This window comes from Agelaius phoeniceus, chromosome 1 (assembly GCF_051311805.1).
Source record: "Agelaius phoeniceus isolate bAgePho1 chromosome 1, bAgePho1.hap1, whole genome shotgun sequence".
Taxonomy (NCBI): domain Eukaryota; kingdom Metazoa; phylum Chordata; class Aves; order Passeriformes; family Icteridae; genus Agelaius; species Agelaius phoeniceus.
Window position 1 is genome coordinate 33,155,220 of NC_135265.1, and position 23,369 is coordinate 33,178,588.

Below are 23,369 nucleotides of genomic sequence, written 5' to 3' on the forward strand. Positions count from 1 at the left end.
TTAAACATATTATGAGAGGAAATTCTTAACTCATATTTGAAAAGGACAGAGCAATAGCTATGCAAATTAAATTCAAAAGGACCGTCTACAGATAATGATTGGCAGGAGAGGAATGAAATAACATTGCAGCAGCAACCTAGTTCTGGTGAGGTTTTTTTATTTATTATTATTTTGACAAATAATACAGGACACTGTAACATACCTGCAATCCTGGGCTTTTATCTACCCTTTGAAATGATACCAAGAGGTGTTATTACCCACAAATATGAGAACTATATAAACACTTTTGAGGTTTGATTTTCATATGCCACTGAAAAGAAACACTGTGCTTGATATTGTTTTGTCATATAGTTTTTATCACATATCTCAGATTCATCAGCTGACATAGCATCTGCCAAGAGTTTTGTCTGTATACTTAGGTCTAGGCCCCTCTGATGTATCATTATCCCTTTTTCTAGAACAGTATCGCATTTAAACGCTGATTTTTCCTGCATTTAACCCGTGCAGAATATGCAGGTTAAAAAGCAGGGAGAAGCCATGTGGCCTCTGACGCACGGTGAAGGGATGGAGATAAGGTGACCAACAGGTGCTTCTGAATGTTATCAACTCCACAGCTGTCCAACGTGTTCTTTACTTTGCCCTTACGTTCACCTTTCCTTAACTGCTAGCAGCTTCCTTTGAACAGCACCTTGCAGGAAGAGCCTGGGGTGACTCTCTAGCACAGTCCTTCAGTCACAATGAATTTTATTTAGATGATTATCACGGTGAGCGCGGGAGGCAGGGGAGAGGTTTATGTACCACGCCAGCCACGAACAATCAGAGAACCCTTAGGGTTGGAATAGACCTCTGGAGATGCCCTAGTCCAGGCCGCTGCCATGGGCAGGGTCACCTAGAGCAGGTGACACAGGAATGCGTTTTGAATGTCTCCAGGGCCGGAGACTCCATGACCTCCCTTTGCAGCCTGTTCCAGTGCTTTACCACCCTCATGTTGAGGCGGAACTTGTTTTAGTTCACGGCCTTTGCTCGCCGTCGTGTCGCGGGGCACCACCCTCCTGGCCAATAACTCGCCAACAGTTGAGATATTTAAAAGCACTGATGAGCCCCCTCTCAGTTTTCTCCACACTAAACATGCCCAGCCCCCGTTCCGCAGCCCGGGGCACGGACGAGGACAAACTCCCCGTAGAGCCGCGGGGCGCGGAGCCCGCCCCCTCACGCCTCTGCCGCCGCTCCCTCCCACCGCTGGGGGGCGCCCGCAGTGCCGGGCGGGAGGGGGAGCGCGTGCTGCGGCGGGGGCGGGGCTTGGGGCGCGCGGCGCGGGCGGAAGCGGCGCGCGGGCGCGGGCCGGGAGGAGGTGGCTGAGGCGGAGGCAGCGAGCGGAGGTAGCGCGGGGCGGCCGGCGGGGGGCGCTGCGCGGGGGGTGGCGCGGAGGGGGCGCCCCGGCCCCGGCAGAGCCCCAGAAGAGCCGCGCACAGGGCCGGGGCGGCGGGACTGTGTGTGGGGGAGGCCCACCCGCCCGTGTGTGTTTTGTGTTTTCCCGGGGGAAGGGCTGGGGGTGGCCGCAGGCTCGGGCGGGACCGGGATGGCGCAGGGCGGCTGCGGCTCTCCCGCACTCGCGGGTGCGCACCGCGCCTGAGCGGCCGCCTCGGTCCGCCCCTCCTTCGGGAGCTGCGGGACGGGCTCGGCTTCCTTCGGGCTTCCTGCGCGGCTCTCGGGGCGGTGAGCTGTGCCTGGGCGCTCCGTGTCCCAGGGCTGTGATGCAGTGTCCTTGGGTGGGCAGGAAGCGGCGGAGCACACGAGGGTTTGCTGGTTTCCTTCGCCGCCCTTAGCAGCGGTCTTCAGGCTTAAGCTGTGGCTGCAGTGACTCTGCAAGATCGATGCCTTCTGCTCTAAGGACATAACTTCCAGAGAGGTAAAGCATGTTAGAGTGATGTGATGGAACTCACGGGAAGGAAGAAAAAAGTCATATTCAGGCAAAGGCAGGATCCTTTCCAATGTCAGGTTAAGTGATCTTCCGGCACTAGCAAGTCTGCGTAAAAAACCCCAAAACAAACGGGTAAATATTCCACTGAAATTGCTCTCGTTGGTAATATTGAAGAAATAGGAAAAAGTAATACTGAATGAAGGCTGCAAAATTTGAAACATTCAGTTTTAGGAGGTTATAATATATGGAATTTTTTGACGGTAAGAGTTGCAGAACAGTGCTTCCTTCTTACAATATAAGAAAATTGGTTTTATTTGTAATATCTGATGATGTTTTGACTGCACTTACCTTCGATTTTGGTAAACATGTATAACGTACTATTATCTCTACCTTATTTCGGTAGCTCTGTTCATCATTCATTATTAATAAACTCTCTTTTCGGTTCCCTAACCTAACATGGTAGCATCCTGTAAATTTTCTTTCATGTCTCTTGTCATCTAAAAGATACTGACAACTAGAGTGCAGTGTAATTTCTGTGTTTGTGTGCCACAAAACAAGCATAGATAATTTCTGTTTATGCGATGACATGATGTGGGGTTTCCTTAGAACAGTTCAGATTGGGTTAACTAGTTCTTTTTGGTTGCTGTTTTGGGGGCTTTTTTTGTACTTCCCCAAGTGGGTGAACTGGGGGCAGATGGATGTGTTTTTTCACTGTGAAAAGTGATCTTTGTAAGAATTGCAACTTTTTATTTTAAGAGAGCCCTGAGAATGTGAACATGATGTACATCCTTGTGTGCATGTGTTTTGTCCTGACTGTAACATAGTATTAATTTTGGAATAAATGTAATGAATCCCTGCTTTACTCTTATGAGACTATCATAGAAAGGAGACAATATGAAGATGATATTAGACTGTGAGTAGAGTAGTGCTACAAGCAGTGTGATTGCAGTTTTAGACCAAATGTAGAAATTTATTGTTATCTTTGTTCCTGTTTTGACTGCAGATACCCATGTGTATAAAGCCTAAGTTATTCTGAGCTCTTTTTGGTATTTTAGGTGTTAAAATCTGTAGCTGTTTAATAGGTACTTGAGAGCTCCAGAGTATTAAGCAATTATGCTGGAATTCCTTTGGTCCTTTTCCTAAAGATTTTTACAGTTGGAAATAAAGGTACTTCCTTTCCTCCTCCTCCTCTTCGCCCCCCACAGCTTTTTCTTTTTAAAGCTTTTGTAGTATCTGCTTTTAGAGACTCCTTTTGGCTGTTACCTCCTTGAAGGAGGCATTGGTATCAGCTAATCACAAATTGTGATGTATCCTGGGGGACTGGATGTCATTTAGCTGCTAAAAGTAAGATATTTCCCCTGGAGTTCATGATCACTTGTACCTTTTCTGAGAATAGTAAAGGGGAGTAGTTCTTGTATCTTGCCTAAACTGTAAGTAGGATAAATGCATGCTGTCAGCTAAAATTGTCAGCTGTGTAGTCAACGTATCTGAAGACTAGTAAGTGTAAAAAATAGCCATTTTCCAGTAGCTGTCAAAAATCTGTGAGGCTCAGTCACTCAAATGAATCTGTTTTTCCTGGTACAAGTTTACTGATAAAATGTACTTCACATGCTATTTGTTTATTAGCAACCTCTTTCACCTGTGATTTATAATTTGTGCCATTTTATGAGCTGAGTTTTCTCTACTGAACATTATTAATAACAGCCTCTTATATTTTCTTCTATGGTTTACTAAAAAAACTTTATGAACTTTACAGAAAATAGGTATATTAGCATTTGGGTATGTAATTTAGAAGATTAATTTTGGATTGCTCAGAACTGAATGGGTACTTTGCCCATGTGAAATAGGGCCTGAACTAGAGGCATAGACAAGGGAATGTAAAACTTATTCCCAGAAATTGGTTTCTTCAGTAATACTAAAGAAATAGGAGGCTACCATGCTATAAATAATCCAGTTAAATTTCTAGGTACCTTAATGTTAAGAATAAAGTATTTTGCAGTGCACACCACTGAGGTGTTACTGTTAACTAATGTCTGTCACAATTCATTGCTATGCTACATTGAGCTGCAAGTCAATCCAGAAGTAAGATTGTAGAAGAAAAGATATAGAAGAAATCACTTGTCTTTAATATTTCCTCCAGTGTTATTTTTCTGAAATATTCACCTGGGTCAGTCTTCTGGGAAGGAGCATGAATCCAAAACCTTGTCTGTATTGCAGCTTTGTCATAGAAACATAATTTTGGTGGACAAATTCATAGGCAGTTTGAATTGCACAGGTTCCTTGAAAGAAAATCAGGCAAGTTAAATTCTCCCCAGTGGAACAAGTGCTTTTTTTGTTGCCGTTCTACAGGAATAGTGTTTGTGTGGTGCCCTGTGTGTGCATGTGTGAGCAGTGGCAATCTCTCCCCCACTGCAGCTGTCACTTTGTTAGCTGTCTCCCCCCTCCCCTCTTTGCTTTTTTTTAATGACACCTGCCTTCCTTTCAGGTCTCTTTAAAATGTTCAGTGAAAATCCCTCTCTTACCAGCAACGTACATGCATCATCTTGTAGGCTTGGGCCTCTGTAAAACTAGTCAAAATTAGCTAAACATCTCAGGAGGAAGTTTTGGAGTCTCGGAGGCTTTGGAAAGAGTGATACAAGGACAGCTGTGAAATTCCACAAGGGAGTACTATGGGGTACTTGTCGTAGCCTGCAATTAATAAATCGTGGCAGTGTTACTGGGAAGAGAGAAGCCAAGGAAGTGCCTTGTGCTCTGTCATAAGTGACTCTTCTCAAGGAGCAAGGGTCCTACAGTGACCTGAATGGTGGCAGAAAAACATGAAGAGAAAATAGAGAAAAGTATGCCAGGGAAAATTAAGGTGAGATTTTTTTTTTAAATTTTTTTTTCACTATTATTATTTTTAAAAATCTGATACAGAGATGTAGAAATGTTTTGGGGCCCAGATGGGCCCAGTGGGAGGAGGGCAAGTTCAGCAAGTGTAGCATACTGTCCCTATTGATGTACTGTCCCTATTGATATCTGCTTGCTTTAATTTTCTTGCCAAGCCATTTCCCCTCTCAAAATCTTGAATGTTGGCTGACTGCCCACAGGCAAGGAACAAAGAATTTCTGTTTTTAAATGGTTGGTTTATTTTAGAAGCATTCAGTTGCAGTATTAGGCAAAATAAAGGGGGAAGGTGTTGAAAAAAAAAGATACTTTAAGGTACTTTAAAAGACTTCTTAGACACAATGCAAAATGAAAATAATTATTGGTAGAAAGTGTGAAACAAAAGCAATTAAAATAGGAATGCATACATTTAAATAGAAACAGCTTTCCAGTATTTCTAAAATACTGACAAAAGGTGGTCTTATGTTTGGGCTCTCAGATAATTTTATACCAGAACCATGTAAGCTTGCTGTGTGGGTTTTCAAGTCGAAAGCAGTATGTTTGTGCTCTCAACTTAAAGTTCATCTATGAGACAGATTGGTGCTGTTCTTAGAAGCCTGTAGGAGGTAAAACCTTTCCTGGTGTAAGATGTGTTTAAGGTAGTCCCAGCAGCTCGTCAGCAGCAGCACTGTGTCTGCTTGATGAGCTGTGACTTTTGTTGGCCCATATTTCCTTTGGCTGTGTTGAGAGACAGGAACTGTTAGGAACACACAAGATTTTTCTTCTTTCTTTGTAGAAGAGTAGGTATTTTTGGTAGTTACCCATTTTTGCTATTCCCTTAAACTTCATGTTTCTTTCACTTGGAATATCCATTAAAGATGTTCTCTAAGAGGCAGCTAGCAATAAGGCAAAAGGGTTTTTTTTTGTTTTGGGTTTTTGGTTTTGTTTTTTTTTTTTAGTGTGCCAAGGTACTTGCAAGTCTTGGGCATGTAGAAGCAGGGAATGGAAGAACACATGCTGTAGGAGAAGCTATAAAGATAGATGTCCTGGAAAAGACACCAAGGCAGACTCCTTTGGCAGCATGCTCTGAATGTGGTATAGAACTGCTAAAACCTACAGCCCAGCAGCCTTCATAGCGATAGGGCAGCCTTTTTTTGCTCAGAACTATGCCTTCTTACCTGTCCTTAAGATAGCAGCATGTTTTATAGTATTGATATTTTCACGTGTGTCTAGCAGCAATTAATATAAATGGTTGCTTCTATCTACTCATCTGTGATGCAGTCTGGAAAAACCCTTGAGTTTCATCAGTTTTGGTGGGCTGTGTTATGTCAGGCACTGCTGATGTTTTGTCAGTACAGATCCTCATTTCCCTCTCTGCTGTGATATTTTTCTGTTGACCAAATTTTACAGCAGCAATAATAGGAATACTTGAAGTGTGGAGAGTAAATTTTATCAAAAGACAGCTAAATGTGGTTTCACTTGTCTGGGAACTGGCATTGCTGTTAATGGTTGGTTCCAAGTGGAATATCCTGCTCTTTTATGGCACTGTGCAGCTGTCTGAGTGAACCTGATTAATGAACCTGGGAACCAAAGGACAGTCACCAGTATGGGTGTGCCAGTACAGGACAGTAGTCTCACTGGCCTCTTCTCGAGAGCTCCTGTACTCATGAAAATATGAGGAATGTGGTTCTTCCTTACACACCAGTTGTAATCAGAGCTCTGTGTAAACACTTCACTTCTCTGGGCACCTCTTTGCCAGCTGCACCTCACGTAGATTTTTCATCTGCTGCCAAAGCAACAACCATCTAAGACTGCAGATTACCAGAATACAAACATCATTTTTGGCATTCCAAAAAGTCTCAGCATGTGAGCTCCTGGGCTTCTAGGGGCTTATTTCATTGTCTCAGTCTTTTACAATTAATTGTGTATTTTCTGTACTGTTCCACTGTATGTCAGTCATTCTTTAGACTTCCCATTTGCATTGCTTCACAGAAATGACTGAGGGTTTTCCAAATAACATAGAACCAGCCTGTCTGCTCTCAGAATGGTCAGCACAATTGATTCCTGTCAGCTGAGTGATGCTCAAAGTTTTCTGTTGGAAAATTAGAAAATAAAATACTTTGGAGGTCACAGAGATAAATGGGCCCAAAGGTGCACTCTGTAAATAGATGCAAAAAAGGGGAAAATAATAGAATGGAGTTTGATGCTACTGTGGAAATTTTTTTCCTGGTATTCTGTAATACCCAGTGATTCTTGTCTTCCTGAAATGTTTGTTGGCTATTGCAATGAGGTATCACTCTGCATATTTAGAGGCAGTTTTTTGTTTACTGATACAGTACCCTCTCTGTACTGAGGGATGTTTGTTGCCATGAATTTAATAGTAATTTCTTGTACAGATGTAATTTTACTATGGTAATTTAAAATTGTTAACAATTTCATAAACGTTTTGTACATCCACTGAGACGGTAATAAATTCCAATTTTGTACTGTATAATTATTTTATAGTTGTTATTAATGTCAGCTTTTATTTTTACTGTCCTGATTTCTATCTGCTGTCTGCTCTATTGCAAGATTTTTTCCACTTACTCTTTAATTGGATGTATGCCTCAAGGACTGTGTATGGCTTTTTTTTTAAGCTCTTATCACTTATTTTTATGCAGTTTATCTGGTTGCAAAACCAGGCCTGCTCTTGAATGCACAGTGTCATGTTGTTGTTTATCATAGTTTGAAAGTGAGGAACTGATAAATATTGTGGTAGTAAGTAATAGATGGAATAAAATTCCCACTTATCAGACCCACCTTCCTAATATATGAGTGCATTAGAGACTAGGTCTCTAGAGTATCACTGAGGAACTACTGCCTTAGTATTTGAGGTTCTGTCTTGCAAAATATATGACCAAAGAGGTGACTTTATTGGACTGTATCTTAACGATATTATTTTCATTGCATTTTTCTTGGCGTTATTCTTAAAAGTATTTTTTCATCTTTGAATCAAGTGGGTTTCTCTCAGCCTTTGGTTTTCTGTATTCTTTGCATCTACAAACTGCTTATTAATAACAACCAAAAATACCTGATGGACCTGCTGCTTTCTTTTTCCTCTTACAAATAATTACCATCATCTGTCCTGTACATTTTTCAAAACTAGAAGGTACACAAATCATCTCTGCAGGATAGGTTTAAATTTGCCCTGCAATCATTTCTAGTGGTTTAGGAAGGCTGGAGTCTCTTGGGCAGGCTAGAAAAATGCTGATGAATATGTGCCAGTCTTTCATGGGCCGATGGACTGGCAGAAGTGGCAGTGCTGTAAGGTGACATAAGCTTTTAAGGATTTAGGTATGCCTTGTTTTCCTGATAACCTGAGGTTGTTTCAGAGCATGTACAAGGCATTCCTTTGCATTATAGACTGTTTAATTTTTGTGTTGTATGTTAATATAATCTCTTGGTTTTTCTGGGAATGAATTTTTCTGGGTTTTCTGGGAAAGAGGAAGACTTCGCAACAAGTTTAAGAAGGATGTTTTGTAAGTATGGGCTAGTTTCCATGGAGAAGGGTCAGCATTCAAACTGGAGTCTGATGCTAGTTAAGTAGTAGTTAAGTATAACTTTGCTGTATTATGGAACATATAATGCATTTTCTGGAGCTCTTTTTTTATCTTTGCTCCTTTTGTTTTGTGCAGTCAATAATATAATTTATATATGACTGATTTTGAAATACAGGTATACAGGATAGAGACATGATTTTATGTTGGAGTGGATGAGTGCCTAATTCATTGTTTTGTTGCCAGATGAATGTCAGTGTTGTGGTACCACTGGATAAAGTTGTATCCACATTGGTAGGTTTTTGGCAGTACTTTTCTTAGACAATCAAGAGTGAAGAAAGCCAAGCTGTTTATATGTCTGTGAAAGGCAGACCTAGTGTCAGATCCTCATTCAGGAATTGGTTGTAGCTCCAAGTTCTAATGTTGCTCCTGGTTTGGGCTTGCAACTTTCAGAATAATTAATATATGCATGCTGATTTAAAGTGCTATGCTGATTAAAGTACTTTGGGAAACTGGCACTTGAATCAGTTACTTTAGGCTGCTAATGGAAAGGATTATCTGGAAGACATTCTTTTCTTCATGGATTCTAGGATTTCCATTTTGCCTGCAGTTAACTCAGGGGTTTTATTTGATTTGGGTCTGTTTTGTTTTGGGATTTTGTTTCTTTTCTTTCCCTCCTCAGATTTTCAAATTTTGTTCTGGTTGTACTGCTTCATCTTCATGGTTGTCTGCCTTTTGTCTCGGTCTCTGTGATTAGAAATGGTAGGAATTGCAGCAAAGTGTGGCTCTCATGCATCCTTTTTCCCGTTGCTCTCTGCAGTGCTTTGCCTTTGCCACAAAAGTCCCTCAGCTGTGGTTGGAAGAGTGGTATGCCAGCATTTCTAACCAGGATAAATCAGTGTGAAAAAGGAAGTCTCAGCTTCCTTTTTTTCCTGCTCAGGGAGGATTTCCAACTCAGCATATTTTGTGCTTTGAGAGAATAAGGGAGAATAAAGATCACAAAGTACACTTACTTTCTATCATGTGTGCTGTTATCTTTTGTAATACTACCTCTAAATTACTGAAAACAGAGGTCCATTCTGAGCCCAAGTTTTGTTGAAACTATAATATTCTTGTAGAGAAGTGCTGACCCTTCAGGGCAACAAGAGGTACAAGAATATCCCAGCCCATCCATCTTAATGTGCTTTTTCCTTCTTAATATGTGCTCTGATACTCTTTTTTTTCCTACTTCCAAATCATTTGGGCATAAGCTTACTTTTTTAATTTATTTTTTTTTAACCCCAAGAGTGTTGCAGGGAGTGTCTTATGAGTCACTACAAGTGCGTGCACTTCAGGGGGAAAGAGGAGACCAGATCTCCAGAACTTTGAGATTACACTGCAATTCATGAAGAGGGAATGGCCTTTAAAAAATGTGTAGGAAAAGTGGCAAGTACAAATAGTCCCCTTCATTTTGGTAAACCTTGCTCAGAGTTCCTTTGCCTCGTGTCAGTATATGACTGTTATGCAATTTCCCAGCAGGTGAAGTCCTTAATTTCCATTAGTTTCGGTAGTCAGCGTGTGCACTGTGAATCAGATATGCATGGCGATGGCCCAGTCTGCAATTCCTGCTGCTGCTTGGCAGGAGTTTATTCAATCTGTTCCTCTTGGCTAGACCGCTTATCCTGGCTTGTGGTCTTATTTACAGTGTGATGGCAGAGTTATTTCTACTCCAAAGGACTGTAGTGATACTGTCTAAATGCTTCAGGATGAGATATGGCTGGAGATCTGTGGAGAGGTGAACTCAATTTACGTTTTGCAAGAGCTATCTGTTCTTTTCACTGTTTCTTTTTTTTGTTTGTTTTGTTATTTTTTTTTTTTTTAATAGAAGTAGTAGAGACTGTTGGGAATGGGGTTTGAAACTTATGGTGTCTTCTTGAGAGATACTGTTTGGTCTTCTGAGCCATCACATGAAGACTCTTCTCCTCGACCTCATAATGTTTTCCATAATTTTTCATACTGTTCAGAGATTATATAGATACATAATGATGTGGGTGCAGTTATTAATTAAAGTCTGAGTGCAGAGCCATGGATTTGGCAAAGAGCTAGGGAAAAGAAATTTTGGTTAGTGCATGTTAGGGAAGATCTGTTTCAGGAAATCTTAAGCCACACAGTTCCAGATATTCATGCTATGGAATGTAAATTTTTATTATTTTCCCCCTTATTTTATGTACTTAAGACAAATTAGTATCTTAAAACCAGTTTTAGGGGGATTAAGGACATTCCTTGAACAAAGTATGTCCCACTGCATTTACAGTGGTGTCATTGTCATATTTTCTGAAAAATCCCTTCACCAGGATTTCTTCTCCTGGGAAGCTGAGAAACCTCAGAGAAAAAGGAAAAGAATAGTATCTCATTTGCTTCTCCCTGTTTAGCTGCTTTGGAATGTGGTTGGAGATTGTTTATACAACATGTGAATTGTTTTTACTTAATGACCAATCACCATCTGTGTTGGGATTCTGGAAGCAGTCATGAGTTTTTAGTTAGTATCTTGTTAAGCCTTCTGTATATATATCCTTTCTCTATTCTTTAGTATAGTTTTAGTATAGTAGTCTTTAATATAATATAGTAACATAATAAATAAGCCTTCTAAGAACATGGAGTCAGATTCGTCTTTCCTCCCCACGACAGGGGACCCTGAAAATACCACACAGTGAGAGTTCAAATTACTGCATGTTGGCTGTCTGTCCTTATGCACAGTCAGACCCCACAGTGGAGGGTCAGCTGTTCCTCATTCAGTGACTTGGGGTTGCCACTTGCACTGGTGCACCCAGCAGTCAGTTTATGTACTGGCAGTGGCTGCCATATGGCATTTCACACACAACTGGTTGTTACTTTACAGCAGCTTTGTTGTCCAAGTCCCAATGTCGCCTCTGCCTTGGGTTAATCATTTTCAGAATAATTTAGATATGCATGTTGATTTTAGAGCACTTGAAAATTTTGCCACTTGAATCAGGCATGCTGGCTGGCCTGCTGAGAGGATTATGTGAAGAGTGAAGGGTAGGGACAAGCAGCGCTGAGGCCCTGCTGGCAGTGCCACTTGTGTTGGCACAGGGGCGATGGAACTGGTCAGTGCAGGGGATGAAAAGTGCCATGGAGGCAGAGGTAGGGTTGGATGAGAGCTCAGCAGCACAAGAAACTTGGTCTCAATATTCTAATACAAACCGAGGTGTAAGTGCCACTATAGAAAGTCTGGTGAGGAACTCTATTACATGTGTAATTTCAGTCCAGAAAGTACTTGTGTCAGGTAGTACATGGGGAAGAACTGGGAATAGTGAGGAAAAATGTAACTATTGTGTAAAATGAGTAGCTTTATCTGGATGATGTTAAATAATAGAAATCCTCTTTTAAGAAAGTATTGAATAATTGGAGTAGTGTCAGAGATGGATGAAAGATGAGAAATATGAGGTATGCACATGGAAAGGGTCTAAAAATGTGGGATCTGTTTGAGGCGTAAAAATTAGCAAGAGGATGATGCCCTGTGCATGTACATATGCAATGAATCTGGAACATCTGTTGTTACTGTCTTATAACACAAGAAGATGGAGATGCTCAGTGAGATTCTTACCAAGCTTTCTTTTAAAAGTATTTTTAAGTCAGTTACTGGGCATTCAAGTGCATGCATTCGTAATAAAATGGAGAGTAATTCTATGTTCTTCCCTAACAATTCCTTGAAGTTAGGTTTGAAAATGTAGTTCTGTTTTAAAAGCATGTAGCTTGAAGCCTTTGATTGGTAAAGTAAATGAAGATATCTTCACTTTTTGTTTAAATCTTTTTTTTTCTCCCAGTACAGATATCCCTGAAGATGTGTGGCTCAAACTGCTTCAAACTGTCTGAACATTTGTTATTTAACTGATGAAGCTTTCCTACCATTTGCTTTCTTCCTGAAGCCTTCATCTATTGAAGGATCAGAATTGGGTACTATGGTAAGACATGTTTTTAAGTTGAAGTAAAATGCTGAAGTGCAATGTGCCAATTTGTTTTGGTTTTATCTCTTTATTTAATAATAAGACACCACAACAAATAAAAAATCTTAATGGTATACAGAGCCAGGAGAGGAAGCTTTGAACTAGCTAACCAACCAAAAAACATCATTCCATATGTTGTCTGTTCACACTTGTGCTGTACTTGAAAGTGAAGAACAAGAATCAAGTGAATCATTTCACAAGATCTTGTGTCTAGATGTATGTGTATAACTCAAACAGTATTGTACAGAAATGTTATACAGGTCTCTTCTAGATACTGCATCTTTTTTCAAATGCATTTGAGTTTAATTTCAGTTTAAATTACAATATTTAAAATACTTGTGGTGCTTTGTGGAAGCACAGAAGTTTTGATTTTTGGAGGATAAAAATCGGTAAAAATAGGAAGAGGAAACCCTGTAAATAACAGGTGAGAAGGAAATATAACTGAACCTCTAAGCAGATAAAAAAACTTGTTTGCTAGATGATGCAATAATACCATATTTTGAAGCTGATATTTGTTCTTGATCTCAACAACTGTAGCAGTTTTGAATAACCAAGTGGTACTTTACAAATTTCAGGAATCAAGACCAGCTAAAACATGAGAAGATATATTCAAGATGATCCAGCCAGAAGATCTTTCATTTCATAGAAATATTATTTTTGTTTAATATGTAATGTAATTTAGACAAAGCCAAATTCAGTTACTTTTCATGAAATTAGGACGCGCCTGTGGCCTTCATCAGAAATGTTTCTAACATTTTCAAGAAAAAATATGTCCCAGAAACTGAGTATGTTTTTACTAGTCTTTGGAATCATCTGGGGTTTGATGTTGCTGCGCTACACTTTTCAGTATCCAAGACGCCAAAGCAGTGCTGAGTTGCGTGGACAGATACTAGATCTCAGTAAAAGATATGTCAAAGCACTGGCAGAAGAAAATAAAAACCTGATGAATGGTGGTGGTGGAGCCTCTATGTCAGGATATGGTAAGAGGAAAAAAGCCATACTAGTTACTTGAATATATTCTTTTTCTGAAAACTGTAAAGTTATACTACTTAAAAAAAAAAAGAGAATTTATATGCTCTTCAGCAGGAAAAAAACCTCTCTGTATTAACTGATTTGATTTTAGTTTATTCAACAAAGTTGAAGATTAAGATGAGTTGCAAAATCAAGCTTAATACATGAAAGTTTTGCTTTCCAGGATATTTTTTAGATCTCTTCTGGTACACGACTACAGTTACTTACAGAAGTAACAGCACATTTGACTTTTTCTGAATCTTCAGCTATTGAGGAATAAGCAGGTGCTTGATAAAAGGGACAAAGTTTTATATTAAGTCACTTCAACATTCAAGATTCTTCTAGTACCTCATTGCTAACTTCCTGCTTTTATTTCTTGGATTTTCTTCTCCTTAAAAAAGCAATGAAAAAGCAAGATACTAGTTGAGTCTGCAGTCTGGAGACTGCAAGGCAATTATGAATTTGGCAGAATCTCTCCTTGTTTTAGAAGTAGCCATAAGAGACAACGTCCCTTGTCTTGTGAGCTGTAATAATTGGTGCATCATATCTCTGATTTGCCTGTCTTGTGAATTTGTACCAAACTTGGTAAATAGGTTGCCAGTATTTACTATCTTCTGAAATATTGAAAAGATAACTAAAATTGTTTATTTTTAAAAATAGTATCTCAAAAGATGTATAGTAACTTCGATCCCCTTAAGATTTGCTTAAATGGCTCTGCCTTTTGTAGGATGCCCTTTGCAGGCCTTTGGTAAGAGTGCAAGCAGCAAAAATGTGTCTGAAGTCTTTTTGCTGCTGCTAAGGAAGAAGGAAGAAAGTCTGTGATGACAAGAAGTGCAGGAACAACCCAAGAGGAATAGGAGACTAAAAAGTGTTTAAACCATTAATCCTTTCATTCTTAAAATTAATTTTTATCACAGTAAGAGACTGCCTTCTCTTTTCTTCCCTGTTTTCTCCTCCCATCTTTTTTTTTGTCATCAAGAACTTTGTTCCTTTACTCATGTACTGCAGCTTTCTCCTGCTCTATAAGTCTTACAGCATATTTCCAGATGAGACTTGTCTTCTGTGGTTTTGTCTGGAGTTTAATATGAACTTAAGTCATCTCTTAATCCATCTGCTGATCATCAGAATTAAAACTTGACAATTCCCTCCCTCAGATTGCTGAGCATAAAATGATACTACGAAGTACATGACCCACCCCCTCTGTTATTGACAGCAGACCCTGCTCTGGCTCTCTGGCTTGAATTGTTTAGCAATTTTTTTAAAAATTTTTTTCAAAGTTAACATTGCTAAATAAGAACTAGTTAATTTTAGAGGGAAGTACTTATTTTTTTGAAATTTAATTTACTACTAATTTTTTATCTGTTTTACTCCTGTTTTTTCACTTTGATGCCTGTGATCTTTCTCCCCAATCTTTCTGCTTAGTTAACTGATTAGAGGGCAGCAGATAGAGACAGAGTTTGTAGATTTCTTCATGTGTAAGGGGAATCTTAACAGCTTGTAAAACCTGGTAAGTTTGTTAATGTTTTTCAAATCTGAAGGAAGATGGCGATTGGCAACAGCAGAAATAGGTTTTTTTTTTATTGAAAGATGTTACTGTTTTTTTGTTCCAGATCATGAGAATTTTTTTACCATCTTTTCTCTTATTTTTCAGTCAATAAAGATGTAAATAGATTTTTTTAACCCTTGCTTTATAGCTTATGTAAGAAGCAGTAAGATACCTTTTAATAACAGCTTTTCTGTGGGCTAAATCTGTCATTTATGGGAAAGCTATTAGCTATGTTTTTTATGGTGGAAAGTATTTAGATATATTCTCTTGCATCCAAGGCTAAAAGATGACATAGCTGAGTATTCCAATGCTGTTGTCAGGATGAAATTTGAAATAATACATTTGAATAGCCACTTGGCTGCCTCAAAGTTCCCTGTTATAATGGTATCTCCCTTCCCTAAAATAACAAAGGAGTGTTATTAAAGAAAATTCAAGCAGCTGTTTACTTCTTAATCAATCTGCACTCCTTTCCAAAAAGTATGCTAGGGAGAATAGCAAGTCTTAAGATGTGAATGTGTTGAAATGGCAGTTCTTTTCCACACAGAGTAAATAACAGGCTGTAATTTGTTTTTTCCATTATCTTCAGCTGATCTTAAGAGAACAATTGCTGTTCTTCTGGATGACATCTTACAACGTCTGGTGAAACTGGAAAACAAGGTTGATTACATCGTTGTGAATGGCTCAGCAACAAACACCACTAATGGAACGAACCACCAGGTGCCAGTGACTGCAAACAAACGTGCAAAGCCAGCAAGCAACATCAGATAGCAAACAGGCCCACTTTGTGTTGCTGCACCATTGATGGATAATATTTAAGATAAGCTTTTTGTCTCTGGCTAGGGCAAAGCAGTAGTTGACTCTAAAGCAAGCATAAACTATTGTATTCTACAACATGCTTGGATCTGTGTAGGCCTAACGTGCTTAGGTTCTCAGAGCATTATTTCATTGCCTTTGAGCAGTGCTTCTGAAGTGATGTTTGTTGTCTCTAAAGATATTTTGATATGATTTGATGTAGTAGGCCATTGGATAATAACAATACATGGAAAGCAATGGGAAACTTATAGGTAGATTTCTAAATATATTTATTTAAGTATGAATATAACATATCTTTTGGATAGGTGAGCAATATTGTAGTTTATTCATTTTTTGTGGTCTGCATTAAGCCAAGGTAACTGAGGAAAATGTGTTGCTAAACAGATGTTAGAAGATGTGTACACTTAAAATATTTTCTTACTTATTTACTAAAACAATATTAAATTGAGGATAGCGTTGGTGGTAATATTTTAAAATTGTGACCCAAAGAATGTCTTTATTTGCACTATCTGTCAGAATAGTTAAAGAGAAGTTACTGTATATTTAAGAAAATTTATTATAATAGGATAACATTCTAGGTAGTAACACTGTCCAGGTTTATCTTTATGCCAGGGATAGGGCAGTTAGATTATGAAAAGCAAATCATCATCTGTGATATCTTAGATGATTATTTCTTTAAAAGATATTTAAGTGTATGTACTTTGTAATTGCAGATAAAATTATTTAAGTGATGGAAATAAGTTTTGAATATGTGAATATAGTTTATTTTTATTCATTTTTGTTTGTTTTAACATTTTGATGCCTTGCAGTTTGTGTTTAGTATAGCACATCATCTCCCTGAATTGCTTTCTTGATCAGAAGGAAAAGCAAAGAAGGGAATCAAGGCATCTCTGCATTTAACAGGGGTATGTGTACTAAGGGTGTCTAATCATGGAATAGTTGAGAGCCAAGGTAATGTTTGCCTTACGTCTAAGTCAGCCTTACAGCAAAGTGAATTGCATGCAGTGTTGGGTGCACTGTATCTCAAATGTTACTGAAATCATATTGAAGTGCCACTGAACCTGTTTTTTAAACTGTACTGAATGTGTGGGGGGGACAGAATGTTCAGGGACTTTTGCCAAAAGTGTCCTGTAAGTGAGGTTTTGGGGATGAGTAAAACCAGAGGCACTGGGTGATATACAGGCAAAGTTGTGTTTTTTTCCTTTCTTCTGTTTCCCTGCTTATATTCTTGATGGTTATAAAGGAAAATACAATTGCAATCTTAATTAGTACTTAGTATCCAGATGATTTTTTTTTGTCACATTGTGTGTAAACATGTACTCACTTCAATGCCGAAAGAGTAAAATAAATTTTTAATTGTACTTGTAAATGTTCCTGGGTTTGTTTGTTTGTAATTAAATGGTCTTGTCATTCTTGCTACATGTCCTCTATCAGTTTCTGGATTGGATAATTGTACATCTCTGAGCTGTAGTAGTGTTCTTTCTGGTATTCTTCCTTCTTAGTCACTGACTTCTTCTGCTCTTGAAATTCTAATGCCCTGAAACTTTCCTCAGGTTAGAGGTGAGGGGAGAAAGAATTGAAAATAAAAGAACTGATTTAGATCTTTAATGGCAAAGACTTTACTGTTTAACCTAAGAGTAAAGAAGATCTGTGCAGAACTTCTTTTGAACCTGCAGATTGACAGTGTGAAGATGATAGAAAGATAGATAGATAGAAAGATAGATAGATAGATTGATTTTTATATCCATCTGTCTGGTTTATTTCCTAGATACTTGCTTGTTACAAACTGAAACCTTTGTGCTATAAACACATAGTTCTTTTCAGAGTGGCAAAACTAAACTTCAGGTGTGCAGACTAAGGTAAAAAAGGGTAAGGAAGGGATAAAGGGAGGGTCTCAGCTGACTTTCCTGTTAACAGTAGTAAGAAAACATCTGCATGTTCTAGCTTGCAGCCTCCTGTATAGGACACGTGAGAGGTGTGGCAGCCCTACCAAGGTGGGAGGCCTTGTAAAGAACCCAAGGGCTTGTGAAGAAAGCCTACAGAAAGCCTACAACTTACCCCAGGTCCAAAATGCTTCATAGTATCACAGCTTTTGGTTGTGTTGCCAAGCATATTTTTTCTCTCTGAGTAATATTTAAGTTGTATTTCTGCTTCAATTTTTTATGATGCAGCTGTGTATTTCCCCATTTCAGATGACATCACAAAACCTCCCAAAGTGACCTCATTCAAGTCTTGTGTGTATGGAATCTCCTTATGGTTGGTTCTTAGGCTGGATGGGGTTTGGGATATTATTTCCTTTTCTTTCTTCTTCTATTCTTTAGAAGGCAGAAGGACATATAACCTCTCTTATATAAACAACTGCTGATTTGGGGACAGGGGGGTGTTTTTGTTTTGTTCTTAAAATCTTTTGGTAAATTAGGGGACTTGAATTTTCCCAGCTGTAATTTTCCTCATGGGTGTTTATCAGCTGATTTCACTAGGTAATTGGCAGTACTTCTGTGCCTCTAAGTGATTGCTTAATGTAGGTAGCAAAAAATGACAAGGTTCACTTCCAAACAAAAGTTCTAATGAAGAAAAATGGAAAGAGAAGGGAATATATTGATTGCTGTCTAAATAGACAGAAATAGCCCAGGTCTCAATACAGCCCTTGAGTTCTATAACTAAGTACCTGGCAGGCAAAAATCTTGGGGAAATTGTCTTTATTCGCTCGCTTATTCGCTTCTGTTGCTTTTCTCATCTAAATAAATAGTTTTGAATCTCTGCCTAGTAATCTTAATGTAATGAAGATATCCAAGCATTTTTCACAATTGTGTGTGAAGAAGAAGAAGTGCTGAGCATTTCCACATTAAAGAACTTTTGAGATGAATGGATGGACAGACACTCCTCTGAAACACACCGATACAACTCTTAACAAGCTGCCTATGCACTGTTGAGATCACGGAAGTTTGCTGATCTGTTTTAAATGAAATAATTTTAAAAATACAGAAACATGGCTGAGGATGTACAGGTTCTTGTGTTTAGTGTTGTGAAACATCAGTATCCTTGGCAGCCAGTATTATGCATTACATATTGCACAGTTGTCTGTTTTTCCAAGTGACTGCTAAATCCTTTTTTAATAACACAGTAATTTAAAGAAGCTGACTAGATAGATCTGAATTTTAATTTAAAATATTTGCTAATTCAGAGGTTTCCAAACCACATCATGTTTGTGATGTGTGCAAGTTGCTTTAGCAACTAAGCTCCTCCTTTGCAGGTACATGTTTTGGGGCTGTTTGCTGCTCTCAGCCTTTATTCATGGGAATGCAGAAGCAGAGTAAGTTTGGGTACCTCTATCAAGAAGTTATTTAGAAAAATGATTGCATAAAATTTAACATTCTAGTTTATTATATTTTCTTGAAAACCTTTTAGTTCCCCAAAATACACTGACGAATTGAATTAGCTGAATGTCTAAAATATTCTTATGTAAAATTCATGTGGTATTTTTAAAGGTGATATGTAAATTAACAATTAATCCAAATATGATCCTCCTTACCTAGCAAGTGTGCTCTTTTATAATTTTGTACTTTACAAAACAAAGAGTCTGCTATTTTGGGGTTCAATTTAGTGTATCTGATAGCATGCCACCTTCAAAGGCAAGAACAAAATGGGAGACTTCCCTTTACAGCAGCCAAAAAGTGAATTGGACTTCTGCTATGTTTTTCATGTGTGACTGGTACTGAATGGGTATTTCACTAATCTCAGTTTGTAAGGAATCATGCACACAGGCATTTGAAAATATCCTTTAGGTTATTAAAAGGAAGTCAAATTAAAAAAAAAAAAATCACATTACATACATTCATGGTGCTCTTAAGCACCAGTGGCATCACATGCTGCTGAATTATCTTATCTCTAAGTGATCTTAATTACTACAACTTTCCTAACTGTATTTGTCAGTACCTCCAGCAAAAACTTTCATTATTAATTGATCCTTGCTTCCACATGAACTTCCACATTCCCTGTAGCATTCATCAACTTATTGTCAGTTGGTGTCTAATCGCGTTCTGGTTTTCTAAAAGCAAAACTGAAGGAAAATATGTTAACATTTTTAAGTCCTGTAAACTAGGTTTAATAATACACAAGCTAATTTTTATTGTAGCATAGTATATGGTCATGGTTAGAAGTTTATAAAAGCGAGTGCTGCTTGCATTTACTTTTAAGTATATTGGGATATTGATAGCACATGTGGAGGGAGGAAACAATTTGATGGAAACTCTTTCTGTTATGCTTTATGCCTCTTAAATTCTTCTTGCTTTCAGAAGAGCTAGTCAGATAGTCATTGACCAGATCCATAGAAATAGAATGACTGACTACTACTTCAGAATGATGACTTGAGGTTTAAAATATTAAAACAGGTTTTTCCTAAATTAATTATTTTTGCATTAGTGAAGTGGCTATCTTCAATTTATAGATGTTTCACTGAGAATAATTTTAAGCACTTGTCAAATTTGTAAGGGCTTAAAAAATTTAAAGGGTCACACGTTTTATTGTTAACAGAGGGTGTTGAGAGAGACTGTCAACACCCTGTGAAGCATTAAGCTGTTGCCTTTGATGTGTAAGCAGCACCTTAGGTCTCACAGAGCTGTACTGTAAGTATGTGTCCATATGTTCAACCCACTTTGATGTGTTCAGAGATCTTGGGCCAGCAGTATCCGTATGCTACATCACAACTCCAGGAGGTAAAACATGCCATCTGGATTCCTGGTCCTTTTACTTACCTTGTGTCATGGCATCTTCATGGTAGCAGAAAGCCTTCTTCTTCTTCTTTTTTTTTTTTTTTTCCCTGCTATTCAAAATTATTTGGTAGTTTACAAAAAAAAAAAATCTGTTTTGAGCAATCTTTAATGAATTTTATTTTGGCTATTAACAATCTCCCAAAGGGATGAGAGACAGGAATGGGTTTTCTATATTCAAAATGTATTCCAATACTCATGCTATGACAGTAAAAAGAGTGTTTGAGATACCTTTATTAGCTAAGAACACCATTTCTGGGTTACAAAAGTACCTTTTATATCTGTAAAAGGTTACAAAGTACCTTTTATATCCCAAGTAAGTCTACTGGTAAGTCTACTGATCTAGATTTGGATCCAAGCAGATCTTGTGAGAGTCTTATTAGCACTGGGTGCTAATAAACTGAACACTGTCTGTATTGCAAAACTCTTGCTGCGATGAAATCCAGGGAAAAAATCCTCTATTTTTTTAATGGGAAGTAGTTCATAAGACAGATGCCTCACAAAAAATGACTTGATTTCCTACTCTCAATAAGTTCTCCCTGGCTGTTCATGCATAAACACTGACATGAGTGACATATAGACTAACATTTGTACCCTTCACTGAAAGCTGCTTTAGTATGAAACCTGGTTCTTCTCTCTAAACCCAAGCTGTATTTCAGGGGACTGTTTTTAACAAAGATCTTGCACAGATGAGGCACATCAACCCATGACACAGGAGCTCTGCTCATTCTGTGTGAACCAGGCTTGCCAGAGCTCTTGCCCCCACCCCCACACCTCCCCCTTTATTGGCAGGGCTGGGATCTCTGGCACCAGCAAAATGTGCATACAGATAAGGTATCTCAGAGATCTTCTGTTTTGTGCAGCTCCTGTGGAGCAATGTGTTCCTCAGTATGTTCAAACTCTGTCTGCAGAGCTTCTAATCCTGCTTTCAAGGTCCCCTTTCCCCCATCTGTTTCTTTTTTGATGTTTTGGTCAGGAAAAAATTTCTCTTCCCTGATTTTCCCTGACAATACAGGGGTTTTTTGTGTGATTTTATTGTCTTCCACTACTTGAAGATATATTGAGGGCAGTGAGGACTTGCTCCCTTATCTTCCTGCCTTTGAGGGTGATCTTTGTGTTCAGATCTCAGTGGGACAGAATGTGTATGTTGTGTTGCAGTGCTGCCTGCTCTGCTGAAATTTCTTATACATGTGGCATAGCCACAGGACAAATGCGCAGACCATATGCCCTATCACCTTATTTGGATACTGAGAGTGTCCCTGTTGTTTCATCTCCTTCTGGGGGATGTTTTAGCCAAACATCGCCATGGTCCTTGTGACATTCCTCTTCACCACCTTCTGCTGCATTGCTGGTGGCTTGCCCAGTTCAAAACTATGTGGAGATTTCCCTGAATTGCTGTATCTTTTTTTTTCTTTTCTTTTTCCTTTTTTTTTTTTTTTTAATTTTTTTTCCTCCAGGGAAGTATCATTGTATGGTATGGAAAAAGCCTTTCCTCTTGGATCTCAATTTGGCAGTCTGAAGGCTCATAGCTTATGCTAGCAGGCAGAGCACAATTTAAATACCAATTTCCTAAAGCTTGGTTAAGGAAAACGTACTATATATTTTTTTTTCACATATTTGATCACTTTGTGGCCAGTCTGTTTGTATCAAGGGGAAGCAGTCAATTTACACAGAGAGTGCAGTGTCAGAAATAGCAGCCTGTGGTGGATTCACTAAAAACACATTGGAGGAGTTGTTCCAATATGGTTACATTGATTGTGGCATATGGAGAGGAATTGGGACTTGCAGGTTGCCAGTCTAAGAACCATCTTTGGTTAGGAATATTTCCAAATTTGGCCTCCTGTAGTCTTGAACTACGAGCCAAACATATTTTCTAATGGAACATACATTTTATTTTGTAAAGGAAGAGGAATTGGTGACCAGCCAAAAGTAGCCCTCACCTACCCACCAGAAAAGTGGGGTCTAAACAGAGGCAGAGGGCAACGTGGGTGCAGGGCAGGCGCTGGGAGGGCTTGGGTGCTGTGCTGGGTGGCACCCAAGACTGTGGGTGCCCTTCTGAGGCACGGCACTGGTGGGTGTGTGCAGCTGTGCCCTGGCACTGCTGCTCCGGGGGTGTGTCTATCCCAAGGGGCACAGGGAGCGACTGCCTTCCCAGAGAGTCTGTGCACACCACGCGTGTCCTGTGCTTGATATCGAGCCCCTCAAGATTTGAATCAAACTTTGCAATTTTTTTCAGTGTTGATCAATAGCCATAGCTGGACAGTTATGGTTGAGCAATTGCATTGTGAAAGTTGTATGCTTGGCTAATTTCTTGGCTAATTTTTTGTTTTAAGGAAAAGAGAAGACAGTTCCAAAATGAATGGACTGTCTGGATGAGAGCCACCAGGAGTGAAGCCAGCAGAACTGAGCAGTGACTGCGGGAAAGGGAATTCCAGCTGTGGGCAATCACGACCACCAGCTCAAAACAGACCCCAGACTCAAAAGGGCAGAACTGTGCCCGTGTACTAATTAGCATGACAAGCGAGAGGTATGACTAGCAAACAGGGGGCTGAATACTAATTAGTAGAAAAATTGCGCAATTTGTAGCCAATGAATGCCGATGCCTTTGTTAAAAACGTAATAAACAGTGTAAAGTTTTTTATGGCCTAGCCTTTTGTGGGTTGCCACCTAGCTACCTGCTTTGCGCATGAAACAAAGCCGCACCTCGCCCCGCTGCGCGCCTGGTAAGGACAACACCCCGGCCGGGACAACACCCGGGGCGGGGCTGGCCGTGCCTGTGGGGCTGGCCGTGCCCGTGGGGCTGGCCGTGCTCTCGGGGCTGGCCGTGCCCACGGGGCTGGCCGTGCCCTTGGGGCTGGCCGTGGCCTCGAGGCTGGCCGTGCCCACGGAGCTGGCCGTGCTCTC

At 39.4% G+C, this 23,369-nt stretch overlaps 1 protein-coding gene across 6 annotated transcripts; it reads left to right on the top strand.

The window, feature by feature from the left end:
• Positions 1-1,267: 1,267 nt before the first annotated feature.
• Positions 1,268-17,065, top strand: CCDC126 (coiled-coil domain containing 126). 6 transcript variants are annotated; one of them, XM_077176094.1, is made up of 5 exons: positions 1,274-1,379; positions 1,778-1,909; positions 12,152-12,284; positions 12,902-13,306; positions 15,470-17,065. In XM_077176094.1, the coding sequence occupies exons 4-5, from the start codon at positions 13,069-13,071 to the stop codon at positions 15,649-15,651; spliced, it is 420 nt and encodes a 139-aa protein (XP_077032209.1). In that variant the 5' UTR covers positions 1,274-1,379; positions 1,778-1,909; positions 12,152-12,284; positions 12,902-13,068; the 3' UTR covers positions 15,652-17,065. The 6 variants fall into 6 exon arrangements, with proteins under 6 accessions (XP_077032221.1, XP_077032209.1, XP_054496422.1 ...); XM_077176100.1 differs by lacking the exon at positions 1,274-1,379 and adding an exon at positions 4,407-4,778 and having other exon boundaries at positions 1,523-1,909; XM_077176106.1 differs by lacking the exon at positions 1,778-1,909 and having other exon boundaries at positions 1,268-1,379; positions 12,147-12,284.
• Positions 17,066-23,369: the final 6,304 nt, after the last annotated feature.